A 20,587-nucleotide genomic window follows, 5' to 3' on the forward strand; every position below is an offset into this window, starting at 1 on the left:
GTGATTACTTGCACACGTCTTTCTCCTTTTTGTGAACTGTGGTATTGCTTGGCAAGTAGACAAATACAGGGGTCTGATTAGAATTGAGCCTAATAACAAAACGCTGCTGCTGTGGAACAAAGGAAGGCTTTCCCGGTCCTAGTTGACCGGGGGGGCGTGCCCAGGGAGCCTACACCTGCTTAACACAGCAGTGCCAGTTTGAGGCTACTACAGAGCTACAGAGGCGGGCGCTGAGCGAAAGATTGCTTTGTTTACATTGAGGAGGACAGCGTCCTTTTTGCAGGATAACTACTAGAGAACCCATCAACTGCCAGTCAGTCATGTTGCTGTTTGTGTACTTGGGCAGTCATATCTTTGGTTGGCGATTTTAATACAACCATCACTATAATGTACTTGAATTTCAGGACGCAAGCCATTTTTTTGAAGAAAAAATTGGTAAAAAAGTGTGTCATAAATTTAAAGGAATATGGTACATACACAAAATAAAAAAGCATCTTTGAAAGAGCAAGAGAAGAGAGTCACTGGCTTGCCAGGCGTGGGTCAGAATGGACTAGACAAAAGGTAGAAATAAACATTCAGCTTCAACGTCACCAAAAAGCAGATTACTAGCTTTGTAATGGCAAGACCAGCTTTCTATAACTCTGTTCTGTTTCAACTCAATCAAGTGTTAAAAAAAAGGAGTTTAATTTTGAAACAATTAAACAAATACTTATATATTCTGAGCAGCTGTGGAAGAATGACCTAAATTAGTATTCCTATAAAAACTGGCCAGGTGACCACATAGTGTCAGATGGCATAAAGGCCACAATATTTATATATTGCATTTTTAGCCCCATTTAAAAAAAGCTGGCTTGCAGCAAGATACTTTAAGACTTGTAGCCATGGATATCCAGGACATGCTTTTCAGTTTCAATAGTACAGACAGGTAGATTGGCCCAAGAAACCTTTAAGAGAAATTGTAACAAGTGAATAAAGAGTCTGTCTTGCATCAGCACAAAACCGCCCATGTGTTCTGTTCTATTGCTGTGTGCCAGGGCAGTATTCGTGCCAGTCTGTGTCTCTGCGTCAGGCGTGTGTCATATTGGCCCCTGTGTGCTGCTCCAGGAACACCCCTGACAGCTGGTCTGACCCCCTTGGCTGGCTGATTCCTGAACCTGATCTGTGGTGTGGAGACATCCAGGACTCTTTCTGAGCCTGGTACAGCTTCTGGATAAGGAAGCGCTTGTCTCGCCCCTCCTGAAACACAGGGGAATTAAAAGCCAGGTTTGGCAGGTTAAAAGAAAGAACAGCGCTCAATGTGCTCAATATGCATAGGAAGACATCCAAATAATATTTTTTAAAAAAACAGTCAAAGAGGTTTGGATAGGTTTTAATACTAAGCTATTTGTCATCATGATCACATTGGAAAAATACTGAAGTTCAAACACCAACATACTATAGCTATATATGTATATTTTTAAACAAAACATAGTGTTCCACTTTGTGTTCCACTTTAGCTAGTGTAATGGCATTATAGGGCAAGTGGAAGCCAGGAGTGTACTGCCTGTTCTGCAGTATAAAGGACCACCTTATAAAGGGGGAGCACTGTAGTCTGTACTTGCATAGACAAACCATTGAAGTCATGAAAGAACTATTGTAATTTGTACAGGGAATATAACATTATTACTTAAGGTAATACTGTGAGACCACAGTGTTGCAGTGAGTGCAGGTAGTGTGCTGTGCTCACCATGACGAGCTGCTCTCTCAGCTGGTTCACAACGCGCTTGTGCGCTCCGGCCAGGGCGATGAAGTAAAACATGACCATGCTGCCGAACAACACCACAAGAAATATTAGGCCAGGAAATGCAAAAACGAGCTCTCAATACAATCAGGGTCTACAAAGTGAAACGTTCTTGGAAATGTTGTTGCTTACTATTGGTGGTTAAGATTTATTTATCTTATTAGAATTTGTGACCGGTGTGAAAAGTTATTATTGGAAACATACAACAGCAGTCTTTACCCTAACTTTACTTTTGAAAATGTCAACACTGGTTTACGACTCTCTATTCAATCAGTGGGGAGGTTTCTAATAAAGGGCTAAACCGCTGTGTTGGAGGGAGGCTCACCAGACGACCACGAAGAAGGGCACAGCAAAGGCCTCAGAGCCGATACCAAGGACGAAGGAGCGCAGGCCGGGGGGCAGTTGGTCTATGGTGTCAGGCACCACTGCCCACGAGGTGGTGTAGTTCACAAAGGGGCCACATGCCTTGGAGGAGTTGATCCTGTGAAACAGAGAAAGAGAGTAAAAGGGATACTGTGATTGTGGGCAATGAGTGTCTGTCATATTTATTAAAACAGGAGTCTAAGATAGAATCCCCTAGCCACGCCTAATTTTTGTGTCTCTACTTTTCATTGGAGCCCTTAACGAAAAATAAAACATATGAAACCAAAACAAAGTGAATCTCTCTCTCTCTCTCTCTCATACTCTCAGAGGGACTCACTCTGCAATGCTCACTCCCACAGGCACGCAGGCCACTGCTAGGCCGATCAGCAGCACAGCCAGGAAAAAGAAGTTGGAGCTGGAGGCCCGGAAAGGGCGAGTCGACGGGCGGCAGTTCTGCATCAGAGAGACCTGGGAGACACATAGGGCATGTGCGTTAGAGTCAGAGGCATTGCCCTGGGTGACAGCTGCCAGAACACGACCAATAGGGTTTCTCCACGGGGATAATCATTTGCAGTTGGGGGTGACCATTGAGACTTTTTTTTCTGAAATAATTATGCAACCCTTTTGTGAAACAAATTAAAGTCTTCCACTGAATTTTTAATTTTTTTAAAAGTTTGCAATGCACAGTTAAACCCAAGAGGCACCTTCTTGATGTAGAAGATGATGAAATACTTGATGGTACCAATGGCAGGCAGCAGGGGGCAGTAGAATGCTCCGATCCAGCAGATTGTCTGGCCGTAAACAATCTCCAGCACGTTCTGTGGGATGGCAAACTCCTGCTGACCCCACCACTGCGTCAGCGCACACGGGCAGTGCGTCACGATGAGTCTGAAACAGAAAAAGAGAGATGCTCCCAAGCGACTGTCTACTCAACAATGGGCCTGTAGAACAGCTCCAGATCCTAGCCTACACTTTACCATGTATTGGTTCTGTTGCCTCTGTATTGCCATTTAATAATTTTCCCTATCGTTGGCTGTCAACTGCTTAGCGACATCCCAGACTTCCGTTACCTCATTCCAAAATAACATGTACTACAACAGAGCCGGCTGAGTTGAAAGGTCACATCACATTTTGGAATAAAGAAATGGAAAATCAGAAGTCCAAAGCCAGCAGTTAATTGAGCTCAAAAGCTTCTTGGAGACAATGGTGAAAAAATAAATACATTTTTTGTGTGTGTGTGTGTGTGTGTGTGTGTGTGTGTGTGTGTGTGTGTGTGTGTGTGTACACATACATACATACACACACACACACACACACACACACACTAGACCCACTTTATTTCACTTTCTGTTTATAAAACAAAAGGCAGACATTTGTACTTACTTTCTTGGAAACTCTACAAATATTGTGACAGCTGCAATGATGATAAAATCAAATATCATGAGTTTGTACATCTCCTGGCCAACACGGGACTCCCAGCACTGCAACCAAAATCAAACAAGGGGTGGCATGTTAGAAATTCACTGTCAACATGATGGGGCTCAAAGAACAGTCCAGTCTCTCCTTCATACACACAACCCCCCTTCACTCACTGGGTAGAGCTTGTGGTTGTACCCGCAAGGGCAGGGCTCCACACAGTCAGTGATCTGGGACCAGAGGGAGAAGAGCAGGACCCCGATACTGGCCAGCCTGACAAATACACACCTGGGAGGGGAAAACACACAGACACACAATCATTGCTTCAGAAGTCCTACACCGTGACAGCCCTGCAAAAAGAAGCCACAATTCCAGCAATCAACAAGCGCGATGCAAGTCAACACATAACGAAGATGAGGAGCTGGACAGCTTACCTCATGAGCGTGAAGCGGATCTCAAAGGCAGGGGTGTAGTCCTCAAACTGGATGATCACATCGAAGATCAGCGGGGTGATGAAGTTGGCTAGAGTGATGACAATGGAGGGCAGGTACTCCATGATCAGGTCGAGTATAAAGTTTTGGGGTTTTACCTGTGCAGAGCAAAACAAATTGTAAACCTATAAATAGGAAGGGCTAATTGGTAGAGTAAGGTAAAGCACTAGCCATTCACCAATTGAAAGGTTTGAAATCATAAATTCAGTATATATAATATATATATATATATATATATATAATATATATATATATCTATATATATATATAATATATACAATCACACACAACAATGGTACTTTGTAGGAGTAATGTTCAGTGAACATGCCTGGCCACTGGCTCCATATACAGGAGTTTTTTTTTTTTTCAGAAATTGCGTAAATTAACTTCATATTTTTTCCCAGTAATAGATTACATTTCTTGAAACAAGAAAAAAAAAAAAAAAAGGTGTAAAACATAAAAAAATTAACATAAAATTTTATCTTCTGCTGGGGAAAGATTGTTGCTGTGCTGATGTCTGTATGCACCTGCTGAGAGTAAATGGTGGCTCTGTAGATGGCGTAGAAGCAGCCTGCCAGTACTCCCAAAACGAATAGATTGAGGACCAGTCTGAGCAGGTAGATGCGGCCCCTCTCTGCGCGAGTCCGCTCTGCAATCTTCTGCTTGATCCTCTCCTCCCCAAGGTCTGTCTGCAGAGGAGGGAAACAGTGCTGGTTGATAAGGTTTCATTAAAAACCATGAACGGATCAGAAGTGTACCTCCAAACCTCACCCTGCCCCTTTAAAATCATTTAAGTACCATAACTCACAATGGTGTTTCCATCAAATTCATTCCAGAACAGATCCATTACTGTGAGCTCCCAGTAAAATCATCTGATCATTTCAGTCCAATGGCTCACAAGACACATAACCTTCATTAGCTCAGCAACATGAAGAAACTCTACAGTAGTGCCATTAAAAACACGTACTAAAGGGTCCTTACCAAGGTGTGTGGCTTTCAAGAAATAGCTAAACCTATGCAAGTGTGCCACTTAACATTCTCTTAGCCGCTATACCTGTATAAACCAGTGCCACTCAGGCAGCTCTCACCTTCAGCTCGTACTGCAGACTGCTGTGTTTCAGCCGAGCAGCACTCTCATCTGTGATGCAAAAATCCCAGCCAGCAAAAATCTTGTTGCAGAAGCTTTGGAAGTGATCTTCATCCTGGACCAGATTCTGTTTGAACCCCTCCACGGATCTAGGGGTAAATAAATAAATAAATAAATAACCAGGCATCTAATGGTCAGGCTCCTTACCTACCAGGCTAAACATCCTCCCAATCCCTCAGCTCAAACAATCAGGCCACAGTGGGTGCGTTAAGTAAGCGGGAATTTTCTTGCTCACTCGGATCACTGATGAACCCTGCTCTGCAGCGCGTTGAGCTGCTCAGGGGGAGCGGAACTGAGCATGTGCCGTTAAGAGGATTCTTTCACCGAGCTGCTCTAACCACCTCACTTACTTACACTTAACGCATCCAGTGCCTTCCTGTCCCTAAGCCCAAACCTCCATAGGAAAATTGCAGAATTACCTTTTAACAATCCAGAGAAGACTGAGTAAGAGGTAGCCGATGGTCACTAGCAGGTAGGCCAGAGGAACATTGTAAATGAACTTGGTGAAGTGCACAGTACTGACTCTATAGAAGCCATAGAACAAGTATGTTTGCTCCAGAAAACCCTAAAAACAGAGAGGAATGTATTGTAACCCACCACTGGAAACTTTTAATAAACTCAGAGCATAATAAAGGATGACATAGGGTCTACAATATTCATACATACATTGCAATATTTTATAAAGTGCATTGTTTTCAGTGTTTCTAAATAACCTGTGTTATTACCCATAACAGGTGCTGTATTATTATTAAGAACTGCAATGCTTGTTTACATTCTGATAGCATCAACCAAGTTTCAGCAAGTTTCTGAAGACACAATCTTGTTATTAGTATAAAAAGGGTCAATTGTTTAAATTGTGCAAATCCTAGACTAATTCAAAAACAGATCATGTTTTTAGCCATGTATTTACCGTTCCTGAGAGCAGGTCTATTATGTATTGATGGAAGATCACCAGGCCTTGGCGTGAGCTGCTAGGGTACGTTGTGCAATCGCTTACTGGAGGACACAGGACACAGACAGGGTGTAACTACGTTATAGGCCTGTTTTAGCTAACAGCCGTGGACAAGGGCCCAAAGCCTTCTGTTATTGTCTTCTTTAAAGTCTTACCTTCTGTGTAGCTGTAGGTGCTGTTTCCAACTCCATATGAGGAGATGACAACTGGCAGGGTGATGAAGCCGAATATCAGGATAAACATCACAAAGTTCAAAAGGACTAGGAATCTCAAGAATGAGAAGTACGACAGTATTCCAGTACCAAATTTACCTGGAAAACGAGAAAAAGGTTGTCAGCTCTGAGGCTCAAAATACAGGCTAATGGCTGATGGACCAAAGGCAGAGCAAAGACCTAACTATGCCAGACCAGTTCATAACTTGTGAACACTGTTCAATCACGGTCCTGGAGGTTTAGGTTTAAACAGCCCAGGTTTAACAAGTAAAATTAGATTATCTACTTAAGGGTCTGGAAGGAGGTTTAATTGGTTCAATTACGCAGTTTATAACAGGGTTCGAACAAAGACCAGGAGTGGAAGAGACAACTCTGGCCACCCCTGCTGTGGATTCTTCATTCCAGAGCCAGGGCAGACAGCACCTCTTGTGGTTCTCTTACTCTCCCTTGTCTTTCTTTATCCCCCTCTCTCTCTCTCACACACACAAAAACACACACTCTCACCTTCTATAGTGTGGATGTCTTTTCTCCAGAGCTGCAATGTTAACAGCACCTCGTGGCTCTCGTCTTTGAATCGCCTCCAGGATCGTAGTCTCCTCAGGTGAAACTGCTCCCACCTGCTCAGGTCTTTACTCTGCTCTAGTCGCTCCTCCCTGGGGACCAGAGAAAGATTTCAGAAGGAGCAAGTGAGTAGATCCGTCAAGGAGGAAGACATTCTCTTTTCATCAACCTTCTAATTCTCAATCTCAACACTATACTTGGCACACAGTAACGCTGTTACTCTTTGGCATTTGGGTAAATGGGTTGGCGCCCTGTCTATCAATTTTTGGGTCAGGATGGAGTTGTGTAACTATAGAATTCGTTATAGTTATGTACCTGTACAATTTATAGAGAGTGGCAACAATGGGATATCAGGGGTTCAGAGAAAACAAGAAACACTGAAACGGTTATACAATGGAAATAACACAAACAGACCATATTAGTATTTCTTGTGAAATAAATCAAAAGGTTTACTAGTTAAGGTTTATTTTAGCTTCACCTTTCTTTCATAGTGTCATCAGGTGTCTCTGGACTGTTATTCTTTCTGAATGGTGAGCTCAATCTGGGCAGTGTATAGAACAATATCAGAGCCAAAATACAAATATACCTATACTGTATATGACAATTAATTCATGAAGCACAACACTCGGCTTGACTAGTGGTGAAGCAGTATTCATAGTTAGTGTTTAATATCTGTGGAAGCTGTAGCTTTAGGGTCAGGATTAAAGGCATGCCAGGTATACTCTCTAGCTTCTCATCAAGCTGGAAATTCAATAACAATGTGCTCACAGAATGGGCCTTGTGTAACCTGACCCACAATGCATTTCCTTACCACAGCTCAATCAGGCTACAATTACACCTGAGAATTACACAAATGAGAAATGGTCTCATCTTTTAAATGCAATTAGCTTCCCTTATGAACACACTTAAAAAGCTCAGCGTTGCTGTTTGGTTTGTTGTGTTATTATATCGGGGTTCAGACACTCTGCTCACCTGGCCAGGCGCCGCTTCTCCTTCATGTTTACTGGTAGTTCTCGGACTGGCCGTTGTTGGGTGGGGTCTGGGAGCCTTGCCTCTGTGCTGAACCCCGCCCACCTGCTGCTGGAGGATGATCCCACTCGCTGTCGAGAGGTGCTCCTTCTGCGATCCCGCCCACTGCCCCCTGCTGACGGCTTCCTGCGGTACAGCAGAGACTGGTAACTGGGCAGCTGGTCCAGCAGCGGGTTACTGGGAATACTGACCGGACTGCTGACAGTGTTTGAGTGGAACACAGCTGCAGGGAAAGGAAAATGTCAGTATTACAGGGAGACAAAGACAATCTGGTCACGGTTTATTGGTGTAGGAGCTTTTTATTAAATATCCTCAATTGACAATCCTCATTCCCTGGACTAATTTCCCCAACAGGCCACTAACTAAGTGACCACTCCTGGGAAATCTAAGGAATTTCGCAAACCGGGTATAAACAGGCTGAATAGGACCAGTGTGCATTAAAGGATCGTATATGCCTAAAGCTAATAAAAGTCCGATATTGAAGTTAAGCAGTCTTAAAAATTTGTTTTGTGGTTTTATCGTATTCACTTTTTTCAACATCTCCGCTTGCGAGAGGACCAATACTCAAATATAGGGTGGTCATTTAGGCCAGGGTCGTCTGTCTGTTTAAATCTCAGGCTTAAGGTGGACGGTAAGTGGCAGTTTCTTAGCATATAATAATAATTTTAAATATTACATAAAATTAAACAGTCCCCTTTAGTTGACAATCTACTTCTACTAGTAAGCCGTTCTCATAGTATTAAAAACAAAAATTAAATATTAGTGAACCTCAATCACATGGATTTCATTGGAAAATATTGTTTAGAATCATTTTGAGTGGACAAAAGGAGATGTAACAATTCGTAAACACAATCCGAAATAAAAAAAAAAATAAAAAATTAAATATAATTTAGAAAAAAAAAAAATTACAGATGTGTAAACAAATATAGCACAATGCCACATTTTATATTGGGGGTAACTGTCCAGGCTTGTCAACGACTCGTTTGGAAAATGCAATCCACCCAAGTATTTTATGACAGAACAGTAAACACAGTCTCGTTTAACACTACATTTGAAATATTATCGAACAAATTTATAAAATCTTTTTTTTTTTTTTTTTGTTTTGTGCAGTTTGTTTAAAACCAAATTTCCGAAACTAAAAAAGTTCGGTGTGAAATTCAACTTCCGGTTAAAAATACTTTCCCCCCGGCTACTAAGTTTGGACGGTCTGCGGGATGGGAACAACGGAGCGGGCAAACTGCAGACTTACCCCCGTCGGACTCCATCCTGTCTGGGTTGGTGCTGTGGCAGACTAGGGTCAATCGAAGTATAGGTCGGTTTCTATGAGTTTTCCGATGTGTGTAAAAAAAAAAAAAAAGCCTATTTTTCCTGTTGCGGTGCCCAGGTATTCAGTCTGCGGTCTCTGCTCCCCCCTTCTCTCTGTCAGGACAAGACGTCAGTGCCCCGCCTGGAGAGGAGGAGAGTCGGGGATGTGACACAACTAGCTACAGTAGGCTAAAATTACCTTTTCACATTTCAGAAGCCAAAATGTATGAGGATATTCCATAATTCCACATTTTACAAAACAGTACTTCTGTTTGTCTGTTTGAGTGTGCTTGTACAATTGAAGGCAAACATTGAGGCAAAAGTTTAGTTTTGTCTGAACTGTATGGACCAAAACGTTTATTTTAATTTAAGATTGATATTTTATAGTTTAAGGATAAATAGAAAACGAATTTAAACAATAAAATTAACATAAAGCCATACACTCTTTAGGAGAACAAAAGCACAGTATAGCTGGTCTAGTGAAACAAATGGGCACTTTTAGTCCTAAAACAAAGATGAAACAGCTATTGTTTTAATTAGCCCGATACACAATGTTGATTTTAGAGAGTATCCTTTTACAGGAGCATACGTTGCAATGGGCTATCTGAAAGGGGGTTCAAATTATTACATTTGCTTTGACTGTTTACATTCTATAATCGGAGTTATTCTCTTGAGTTTTGTGTTGTAATAGGTGTAGGTTTCATTATTCTGATATTTGTTCTGAAGTTGTTACTGTAAGCCTTATAAATGATTTTTGTTATTTTTATTTTGCTTCGCGGACTGTTGTTTCATGTACATTATAATCGAGCACTGCCTATATCCTTTGGGGACTGTAGACCTGTGACAGGCTGGCTTCAGTGGTGACGTCAGACCAGAAGAAAACACACAGCGCTGCCAGTGATATGTTAAATGCGCTTGATTGCGCGGTTTATTGCAAAACAAATAGAAGATTTAAACAGAAACGGCACTTGATGCCAAAATGAACTGACAAACAAAACAGACTAACGCTTAAACTAACAGACAAACAAACACGGGGAGTCAAAACAGTTCCATTTACATTCTTTTACTTAGTTTTACTCTCCTCCACACCCGTTCTCTACTCCAGAACACACAACCTCGAGTGAGGGAAAACATACTGCTTTTATGCAGCTGTGCTGAGACTCGATTGCTTATCGATCATTCAGTTGGATTCTTGGTAGGTGAATTAATTTAGTGCAATGTCCCCTGCTCACATATTACATTTTACCTGCACGTGAAGTGCTGTGCAATCCTCCTGCCTAAATACAAATATACATTTTAAATCCCTCGTGTTACACAGACCGTGTACCAATTACTATACACCAACACTAACACACCACACGCAACATATAACACACAAATAAATACACACAGGGGCGGGGCGCTCTATCACAAGACCTTACCCAAGATCCATTACCATTGAGAACTGCTCAGGGTTCTGAATCTTGGATACAGTATTAAGAACTGTCCAGGGTTCTGAATATTTACTGAGGCTGGCTAAGAAGTTCCGAATCTATGATACATTGGAGAACTCCGCAGGGTATTAAAACTGAGTATTTAAACTGGTTTCTTTCAGGAGGCAACAGCTCGTTAACATTGAGAGGGAAGAAGAAAATCCAGACTATGAATTTAAAATGGCATACAAAACACACTACTCGAAGTGTGAGTTAACGGAACGAATTCACGGAATGAATGGGGAACTGTTTGTGCTTGTATATTCGGTGATCACGCCACGAGTAACCACAGCGGAACGCCTACGTGGCTCCAGTCCCCAGTGGTTAAAGGAAGGGCAATTCAATGAAATGCAACACCGTGCTGTTCTTCGCTTCACTGGTTCAAAGAGCTTATATTCTAGTCATTTTGTACATACAGGGGAGGGAAGAAGGCATTCTATACCTATGTTTACCCAAGCAAAACAATAACGTGTAATTGAACTACAGTTAAACTGCGCTATAACAACTACAATGAAACACTGCTGCGTGTTTAAAAAAAAAAAAAAAAAATGTAATAGACATTTATCCCAGTTCATCTGAAGACGTACGCATGCTTTGCAAAGATTACCTTTAGTCCCAGTCATGTAAATGACATGAAAAGGCGTGGCAACCGTCCAAGTACTGTGTTCGTGTGTGTGTGTGTGTGTGTGTGTCTATATATATATATATATATATATATATATATATATATATATATATATATATATATATATATATCATCATCATCATCTTCAGCCTTTTTCAAGCCACTGCTGGATGAAGGCCTCCCCAAGATTCTTCCACAAAAGCCTGTCTGCTGCGTCCTTCATCTACGCTGCTCCTGCGCGTTTCCTAATTTCTTCTTGATATGAAGTGCTGTACATGTATTTATTACAGTTTGTATTTAACATAAAAAAATAAAAAAATAATGTTTTCAACAACAAAAAGATCTAACGATAATATCACTTTAGGCAATCTACTGGATAATTCAGTGAAAGGGACGAGTCCAAGGGTTCTTTTATACTGTAACAGTATGAGCAGTTGAATTCGCGAACAACTACAATCTCTGATTACAGTACGTCATATTCTATAGCATGGTTAATGGGAATGGTTCTAGTTGTTTATTACAGCGGGTTTTTTTTTTGTTATCAGAGTTCCGGGAGGTGTAACCCGATATGATCCGTTTTAACTGTGGATGCCTTATCAGCTGTAGAAATAAAGTTCAACACTGCAGATCGCTATAGGCTGCTCAGGAGAAGTAAGAACGTTAGCGCTAGCAGGTATGGTTTTTACAGCCTGTCTAAACGGACGTGGATATATTAAATCGGCTTTTACTTAAAAAAAATTTAAACAAAATTATAACAAAGCCGGCTGCTTCTGCTGCAGAGACCCTAACAGTAGGATCGCCGACCCAGCAGGCTATCTTCATCTCGGTAGCAACACAGGTACAGGTGCGGTTGCCTCTTACCGCTTTCTTAGTGAAAATGTACATCAGGCTGAACAGGTTGTTTTATTTGTATTGAAATGTGTAGTTGGAGAAACGGTAGCTGTGTTTCACAGCTGATTTTTTAAATTCTCCTTTGCATGGTATTTGAATGTATATTTGCTTTGTGTTTTTTTTATGATCATTCGATGACCGGTGGGTTATTGTTGTGTGTGTGTGTGTGTGTTTGTTAGTGTTTGTTACAAGTTGAATTAGAAGAGATTAACGTACACGGTTCTGTTGTTCAGCAATCCTGTCATCCTGCTTGAAATTGTCATAAGAATTTCATTTTCTACACTAACAGTTTTTTTTTTTTTTAAGCGAAATGTAACTGAAAGTGGAAAACAAGCAAGGAAAGGTTTCATAAACGGCCAGTTTGATTTAATTAATCAGCATGGTATTTAAAAAGACGTTTTGAAATTTAATTAATAACATGGTATTTAAAAAAGACACTCCGCCAACCAACCATTGGTCTTTAACCCATTAAGTGCCATTGTCCTTATTCCGAATGCTATTAACATAATTGAAATTGATTTTAATATAAAAAACTCTAAACACAATATAAAACTCTGAGACGATCCTCCTTTTGCTACATCCTCCATTAAATTATATGTAGGATAAAATATAAATATATATATATATATATATATATATATATATATATATATATATATATATATATATATATATATATATATATATATATATATTATATCAAAGAGCCAGCTGCCCAACGTTTCGATATGTTGTACATACATATCAAGGGAGCTATATACACACACAACATATTTCTCAAGGAGCCTATAGACACACACATATAGATATATATATAAATATAGTATATATATATATATATATATATATATATAATTATATATACAATTGAAGTTGACATGTTGTTTCGGTTTACTGTAAACAAAAAGTCTCTGAATCTTGAGTAAACATTTTTGTTATGAAAGGAATTAAATATAAAGTAATAAAAATGGTCGTATTGAACTTACTCCTGTATGCAAATGAATGGTCTGACGTCATATGTTAGTATCAGACTTGAAAACAGGACATACATTGTATTTTTTTTTTTTTTTTTTTTTTATCATAATAGTACAAGCCTTATGCCTTCAAAAAAACCAACATGTGTACATCAGATAACAACTGACACTGGGCTGCTGCATGCCACGAAAATCTAAACCCATAATCACAAAATAGAGAGTTCAGGTTATCTTCTGAAACGTACTGTTTGAGGATGTTTTATTATCCGTGTATTATGATAATGTTAGAATATGACCGTTGTCATCCACACAGTGCTTGTCTGACAGAATTTTACATTTCTCATCAGAAACAACTAGCCAGCAGAGAATTAAATAAATACTAGTTAAAGGTATTGTATGTGACTGAACATTTTTAACCTACAGATCTGTATTTCTAATGAGAATAGATAATAATGTAATGTCTAGTGAGATCTTTAATACCCTAAGATGCTGCAATACTTTGTCATACAAAATCTGGTTAGCACCAAACCTGTGAGATTCAGAAATTGAATCTTATGCTATGTATACATACTCAGATGTATTCTCTTTAAATACAAGAACAGAGGTTTGGCAAAACAGTGAATGGAAGTTATTTCACCTGTGCAGCTTCCTGATTTACAAAAAAAGTTGACTCCAACAATTCTAACAGAAACTGTGAAAATAGAAATAGCTGTACAAATTAGGGGTAAGATGAAGGGATTTCCAAACCTTAGATATTTCAAAGGCAAAGCTTATTTGTAGTGTTGTATTTTAAATATTATCGTGAATTAAGAATCAAAATATTCTCAGCAGAATAAAAGGGGGACCAGTGAACATTTGCTCTTTAAAAATAAACTATTGTATAAAAACACACATTAGGAAGTAACATTCTAACGAGGAAGTAATTTTCCCCACATCTGCACAGTGTTGTTGTTACGCGTGGACTGTGTTACCTGGGAGGAGCTGAATGAAACAGGATCTCCACATGAATCTGTAATGGGTTGCTCTGTGAGGCTTCGATTTCTTTCTGGCTGCAAGGTGTGGGTGGACTCAGTGCTTTTAGGAACTGTTTTCGTCAGTACATACTCTAATATTAGGACTATAAAGTATCCTACCTTTTAAGGTGTAACAGTTTACATTTTTTTCTAATGGGAAATTTAAAAGCTGCTTTTAAAATTGTATTTATTATCTTCAGTCAAATCATTGCTTTTTCTGTTGTAGTTACCCAGGTGCGTTTTTTGTCCTATTTATTCTTAGATTTAAATGTACACTCTGTTACAAAACCTTTTTTTTATATGATACAAGCACTATTAAGGTAACACAAATGCTGTATAAGAACAGACCATCGGAGAGGGCATAATTACATACTTTGGTCTGTTCCTTTATTTTCAATGTAAACAAAAGGAAACCATAGCAAAACCTTAATCAGACCACTATTACCAGCAAAGACAACACATTATATTTGGAAAAACTGTAGTCGTGATGGAAGCCTGGTGTTAAAACTGTAATTATTAGCAATGATTCATTGTGCTATTATTGTCACATAACACATAACCATTGAATTGCCATTGTAATCCCCTGCATTGCAATTGAATGATTCGGTAAGTGTCAATCTAGTCAACAGAGACAGAAGACGTTGTTGTCTTTTACAGTGTATGTTTTATGAAAGTGAACATGATACAAGGCATTGTGTTGCATTGTAAGTATAGATCATCTGTAGAATCTGTACTTTTCATTAAGCTGACCTTTATATTCAACATCAAAGGGGACTCAAGTTCCAGTTCCATGAAATACTAACATGCCCACGCCTGTGTTGTCATTGTTACCTCCTTGTTTCAGTCAGCTTCCAATTCCATTCTCTTCGTCATTCATGCCTGCTGTACCAGTCTGTCTCCTAGCAAAATAGACATACATAACTTAACCCTGAGCTATGTATAGAACTGATTGTTAGGTAAAATTGTATCCTACAGCAGTTCAGAAAATTTACCCTGAACTTCAGTAGCTAAAGGCAATAGTAGCACAGGAGGGAGTGGGACCAGCCATTGGTAGATTGATATCACAGTAACTTCAATGAACCATTATCCTTGATATATATAGCAGTACCATGCTATGAATCAGTAACAGTGTGCTACTGAATAAAAATGTGAATACATTATCAAAACAGTAGCATAGTTTACGATATACAACAATACTATACAGTACTTACAGCAGTTCAAAGGGATGTTTGCTATGCCCCAGACTGTCTCCATCCAGATTCTTTCTTCATGAATGTCCACAAAAGAGGTTTTTATTTAAATACAACTACAATAAAAGAAGGAAGTAACAGATATTTGTTCAAATAAGAACTTCGACTAATACAATGGATATACCAGGCAATATTGTGTGTTTGTTTTCTTCGTTCATGTTCCTGCTCTAACCCCAGTATATATGGCAGGTGTGGACTGACTGACCTGAACCCTAACTCTGGATACTGGACCCCCAATGACGCTGTGAGGGAATTGAGGTGCTTCGAGAGGGCTTGAGGTCATGTCACAGCAAAACAGGGATGGGGTGTTGAACCCTGCGTATCACCACTCCGAGACCCTGGAGATGGACAGAGGGTGCGTCCCGACTCACTTTACATGTCATCAATTCACAAACATTTTAGTTTACATTGTCCTGTTGATGTTGACCCCATAGTTATTTTCTATGCAAATCTAATTTCCACAGATTTAAGCCTTGTGCTGTTGGTAGTAAAAAAAACAGGATTTTTGTCCTCCCAGCGTCTCAGCTCTACTGGACTAGATTACCCTAAACCCCAGTCCCTCAACTCTAACCACTAAGCCACATTTCCTTCCAGTCCCTCAGTTCTAACCAATAAGCCACATTGCTTCCTAGTTCTTCAGCTCTAACAACTAGGCCATATTGCTTCCTAGTCTTTCCACCCTATACACTAGGCCTCATTGCCTCCCAGTCCCTCAGTTCTAACCACTAGGCCTCATTGCCTCCCAGTCCCTCAGTTCTAACCAATAAGCCACATTTCCTCCCAGTCCCTCAGCTCTGGCGACTAGCCACACTGCCTCCCAGTCATGTCTCAGTGTTTACTCTTTTATTTTCCTGCAGCTCACCTCAGAGGTCACAACACCAGAACCCCTATGCAGGTGACGACTTCAGGCCACAGCGGGACGGGGTACCGGCAGGGAGGGGCGGCCCGGAGGTGTTGCCCCCCTACGATATGGAGCGGGGCCCCTGGATAACTACAGATACCATCCCAATGAGACCCCTACCGTCTGAACAGGATTTTGGTGGACCGTACCGCTCCCCATTTCCCCAGGACCGCAGCGGGTTTGGTGAGTGTGCTGGTTTTCCACGGAATTAAGAGAGCAGTATATCTAACTAGCACAGTAAGCTAACAATCTGGAGGTGTTTATGAAGAATCTGTACATTGTTAATACAGTTTATAACTTTCTAGTGTACATAGTCAATTATGAATACCTTTGACATGTCATTATTATTGGATATTAATCCAGTGATAGAGCCATCCAGTCAGATCTATTTCTTAGTCTATAATTATTATTATTATTTCTTCACTTTTACTTGATCAAGCTTATTGAATTTTCTGTGGAATAGCCCTTTCATAACTCTTCAAGGGAGTTTATGAGTAGTATCTCATGCTTAATGGGATACCTGTCCACATGGGTACACTATGACTGTGCTGTTAAGAACTGTAATTAAACAAAGTGAAAATCAGCCATTAAGATAATCATTCATGGGTAAAGAGATCTACTAATAAATGAGTAACAAGAATTTCTGTAGCATTCATGTCCCCTACCCCAACTGAGCTAGCACTATGAAAACATCCATCACCATGATCGACATCCACAGTATGTGACTTAACACTGACAGGCATCCCGATATATACCCACATTCTGATACTTTCAATAAGCTGGACAGAAATTGAAGTTTCTTCACAACTGCACAAGCAATTCTCTAGACAGGACATTCTAAATGCGACATGCTTCTGCACTTTGTGCCCCATCCCCAGGGATGTTAAATAGCATGCTGCAGAGTTGTCGTCTGATTACTAACGACTGACCTCTGTGTATTTATTCTTAAGACAGATTGCGTTACGAGACTGATAACAAACAACAAACTAATCAGTTTATAAGATGAAAGAGTTATAAGGGTGAGAGTTTTAAAGCTTGATGTATCTTGAGGCAGGGCTACTACTGTGGCTAGTTAGAATTAGAAATGTGTTGCATGGAGACTATCAGTGTGATTCAATATAGGAACAGATGTTATGGGAAATCTAAGGGCTATCTCCACTAATTCAATAGTTTGAATGCCGTTCTTTTTATGCTCTGTTTAGAATCTAACATCACCTGCAAAAATAATGTAAATATTAGTGATATAATAGAAGGCAGTATGTTAAACTTGACTCACTTAATCGTTCACATAATAAATATGTGTGCTTATTCAATGCATTTTGACACCTCAGTGTCAATATTGATGTTGACTTTGACATCAACAGTAAATGTTGACAGTAACCATGTGATATTTCCAAATTCAGTGTTCATCTGACACCCTCCTCTCTATCATTCTCACTCTCTCTTATTGGCAGCTAACCCAGGGTTTGAGTGGGAACCAGCCAATGAGAACAGTTTGGCACCCCCAGGCTGGCAGCGAAACTCCCTTGAGGGCCATCAAGAATACAGACAAGGAGGTGAACAACAGCCCTTCACTGGACCCCATTCCCAGTCCCTTGGACTACCTTCCCAAGGTCAACACAGACACCCCCTGTACCACACACATACATACACAGGGTTTTCCTTGCAGAAATTTCCTCAAAGACACTTTTGGCACCTCCGTGATGTTATTAATTAACCGTACCAGGAAGACGTGGAGTTCACAGGGAAATTCTCATATGTACTAACATTTCCAAAAAACAGTTCCTTGTAATTATTCAGCTTATAGATATAGTTGGGTCTTGCATAGTTTAAAAATAAAAGTGTCTGAAGTACATCTACACATATATATTGTAATAGTTATGACATAAAGAATATATATAACATTGGCAAATAAAGGCTGTGTATATTTTTTGTACATTTCGATTATATTTTTGTTTCAGCAAATTCAGTACCGTATAGAGAACTCAGCACTGGGGATCTGAGAGACATTAAATGCAATACGTTATAGAGAACTCTGTGTTGAAGGGCATTCCACAGTTCAGTTTAGCAATGTTGTTGAAGCAGCCCTTTTAGTGGACAAAAGATTAACTGAAGAGAAGAAGGGATTTGTATAGAGCCAGGGTTATTAACCTTTGATCCCACAGCACAGGGGAATTGTCTCTTTTGAGAAATAAAGCCCAGAGCTCAAAGTCCAAGGTAGTTTTAACTGTAAGATCCTACTGGTATACAGGAAATCCACTCTTGTCAAAATGTAATAAACTGCTGAATCCTTTCCTGTCCCTGTCACTCTGTTGCTTCCTTTTGTGTTGTGCTTTGGCTTTTGATGCTTTTAATATTTGAAAGGTGAGGCAAAGGTGCCAGGGTGTAGGGGAGATTACGTTTGTAATGCCTGTGTTCTGCTGGCAGGAGAGAGCTTGGTGCGGCAGCGAGGAGTACGGAGGTACAGCCAGTTCCCTGCTGGAACGCTGAGCAGCTCCGCACTTCAAAGGCTGGGATTTAAAGGGGATGAGTTTCAGGATGTGTTGGAGGAAGGTACGGTAACACATTCTATTATTGACTTCCACGCTGTAAAAAACTCAATCACACACACAGCAATGTGATAATCCCTATAGAAACACCATAGGTCTGTTAGATGACTGTTTGCTCAATAAAGCACAGTACATTTATAGCATTTAAATAGAATGGCAAAAATGGCTGTGCTGAACTCTTCTAAGTGTAACACTGAAGAGACAACATAGTAATTATCTTAATTCTCTTATTTGTCCAGAGAGACAGGATCTGATCAGAGAGCTGGCTGCCATGTCCTCCAGGGATTGTGTCCAAGCTGTTCGCCAACTACCCATGAACCTCCAGGAGAAGGACCAGATCAGGTGGGTGGGCCACACCAAAGGCTACCCCTCAGTTTTAGTTTTCTCACCGGCATGAACTGAAGTGAAGCACACAGTCCCTAAATATTGTACCCAAGTATCGGATAGCTAATAACATCTTTGTAGGTTTTATCTGGTCTCCAACAGGACCAATGTTAGCAAAAGTGGCCTGTTACACGAACCTCTTCTCATAAATGCAAGTCATTCTCATTGTGCAAACACGGCCTTTTTAGCTACAGTGCTTTCTAAATGACTTGTCTGCTGTGGTTTAATAATTAAACAGCAGCTTATGTTGCTGTTTACACACAGATGAACACAAGAGTCACTGAGTAACTGCTGCTCGGTGAATCAATTGTGTCCAATAAGTGCTGATCAAGTTACCTTCTAGAGCAGCGGTTTTCAAACTGGAGTACACGTACTCCTGGGGGTACTCGAGTGCTCCTCAGGGGGTACGCAAGAAAAATCCTGTAGTGGCATACATCAGATTTTTATATATTTATTTATTTATTTATTTACCACATTGTAGTACTTTGCAACTTGGCAATCGAATTAACAACGTTGAATCTCCTTTCAAATAAAACCACAGCCGTGCTGGTGTACGTTTCCTTTCTGCTGGGCAAGGTTAACACCCAACCGGCAGCCAACAGCGAGTGAGCGTTGAGCGCACACATGGCTAAATTACATATTTAAATAGCGGAGCGGTGGTTCTGCAGTCTGTAGGCTAAAAAAAAAAATAAATCACTGTATGATCTTGCTTCTTTTAAAAATGTGTAGTATTTAATGGGTACGTTTACTTTCTGCAGTTTAAATGTTCAGTGTTTGTAGTTTAGTTTAATCAGTTCAGTGTGTTTTATCTAAGTTTGTTTTTAAATAACAGTATTATTGAGTTTAGCAGGCAGCTGTGCCGCCCTACTTAGACAGTGAAATCACTGTGCTGGAGCGTACACGACTGTGTTTTCTTTACTTGCAATGCTTTATGTGTTTTTTGACTAATTCGTTGAAGAACTCCTTTGTCGAGTAATTGCTTTAGCCTATGCATGTACGCCGCTAATTATTAGGCTAATAAAAGCAAAAAGCACTGTATTATTATTATTACAAAAATAAAATCGCATTTTTAAAAAATAAGTAAATAAATAATAAATCCCTAACTCCTGGATTGGGAAGTGTCTGAAATTGGATTCCCTATGCAGACCTATTGAGTGTTTTCATATCATATACTGAGTGCCCATCAACAAGCTGTCTGGCATTTGATTAACATGAACAGACGACTGCACTAAACACTAACATGTAAGCATTTTGCTAAAAGTCATTTTTGAC

The 20,587-nt window shown here is 40.0% G+C and overlaps 2 protein-coding genes across 7 annotated transcripts in view; one reads left to right on the forward strand and one right to left on the reverse strand.

Annotated features, from left to right (window-relative positions):
- On the reverse strand, positions 1-9,359 carry LOC121331281 (transmembrane channel-like protein 7). Of its 2 annotated transcripts, XM_041278569.1 has the most exons (17): positions 9,201-9,359; positions 7,895-8,174; positions 7,401-7,463; positions 6,866-7,014; positions 6,305-6,460; positions 6,108-6,193; positions 5,617-5,762; positions 5,139-5,286; positions 4,578-4,739; positions 3,994-4,148; positions 3,736-3,847; positions 3,527-3,624; positions 2,848-3,031; positions 2,481-2,611; positions 2,106-2,261; positions 1,727-1,805; positions 1-1,236 (listed from the first exon to the last, which is right to left on the reverse strand). In XM_041278569.1, exons 1-17 carry the CDS (start codon positions 9,214-9,216, stop codon positions 1,066-1,068), a joined length of 2,292 nt encoding a protein of 763 aa, XP_041134503.1. In that variant the 5' UTR covers positions 9,217-9,359; the 3' UTR covers positions 1-1,065. The 2 variants fall into 2 exon arrangements, with proteins under 2 accessions (XP_041134503.1, XP_041134504.1); XM_041278570.1 differs by lacking the exon at positions 7,401-7,463 and having other exon boundaries at positions 9,201-9,358.
- LOC121331279 (transmembrane channel-like protein 5) overlaps positions 9,357-20,587 on the forward strand; it is a 27,838-nt gene continuing 16,607 nt past the window's right edge. The window contains exons 1-6 of one of the 5 annotated variants that reach the window (XM_041278566.1): positions 9,357-9,440; positions 15,671-15,836; positions 16,339-16,565; positions 17,837-17,995; positions 18,810-18,935; positions 19,171-19,273. In XM_041278566.1, coding sequence (XP_041134500.1) covers positions 15,763-15,836; positions 16,339-16,565; positions 17,837-17,995; positions 18,810-18,935; positions 19,171-19,273 — 689 coding nt within the window. In that variant the 5' untranslated portion in view covers positions 9,357-9,440; positions 15,671-15,762. Of the gene's footprint in view, positions 9,441-11,942; positions 12,198-15,670; positions 15,837-16,338; positions 16,566-17,836; positions 17,996-18,809; positions 18,936-19,170; positions 19,274-20,587 lie in introns of those variants that run through there. The other 4 variants (XM_041278565.1, XM_041278562.1, XM_041278567.1 and 1 more) reach the window with 4 other exon arrangements.

The sequence above is a fragment of the Polyodon spathula genome, chromosome 18, assembly GCF_017654505.1.
Source record: "Polyodon spathula isolate WHYD16114869_AA chromosome 18, ASM1765450v1, whole genome shotgun sequence".
NCBI classification, from domain to species: domain Eukaryota; kingdom Metazoa; phylum Chordata; class Actinopteri; order Acipenseriformes; family Polyodontidae; genus Polyodon; species Polyodon spathula.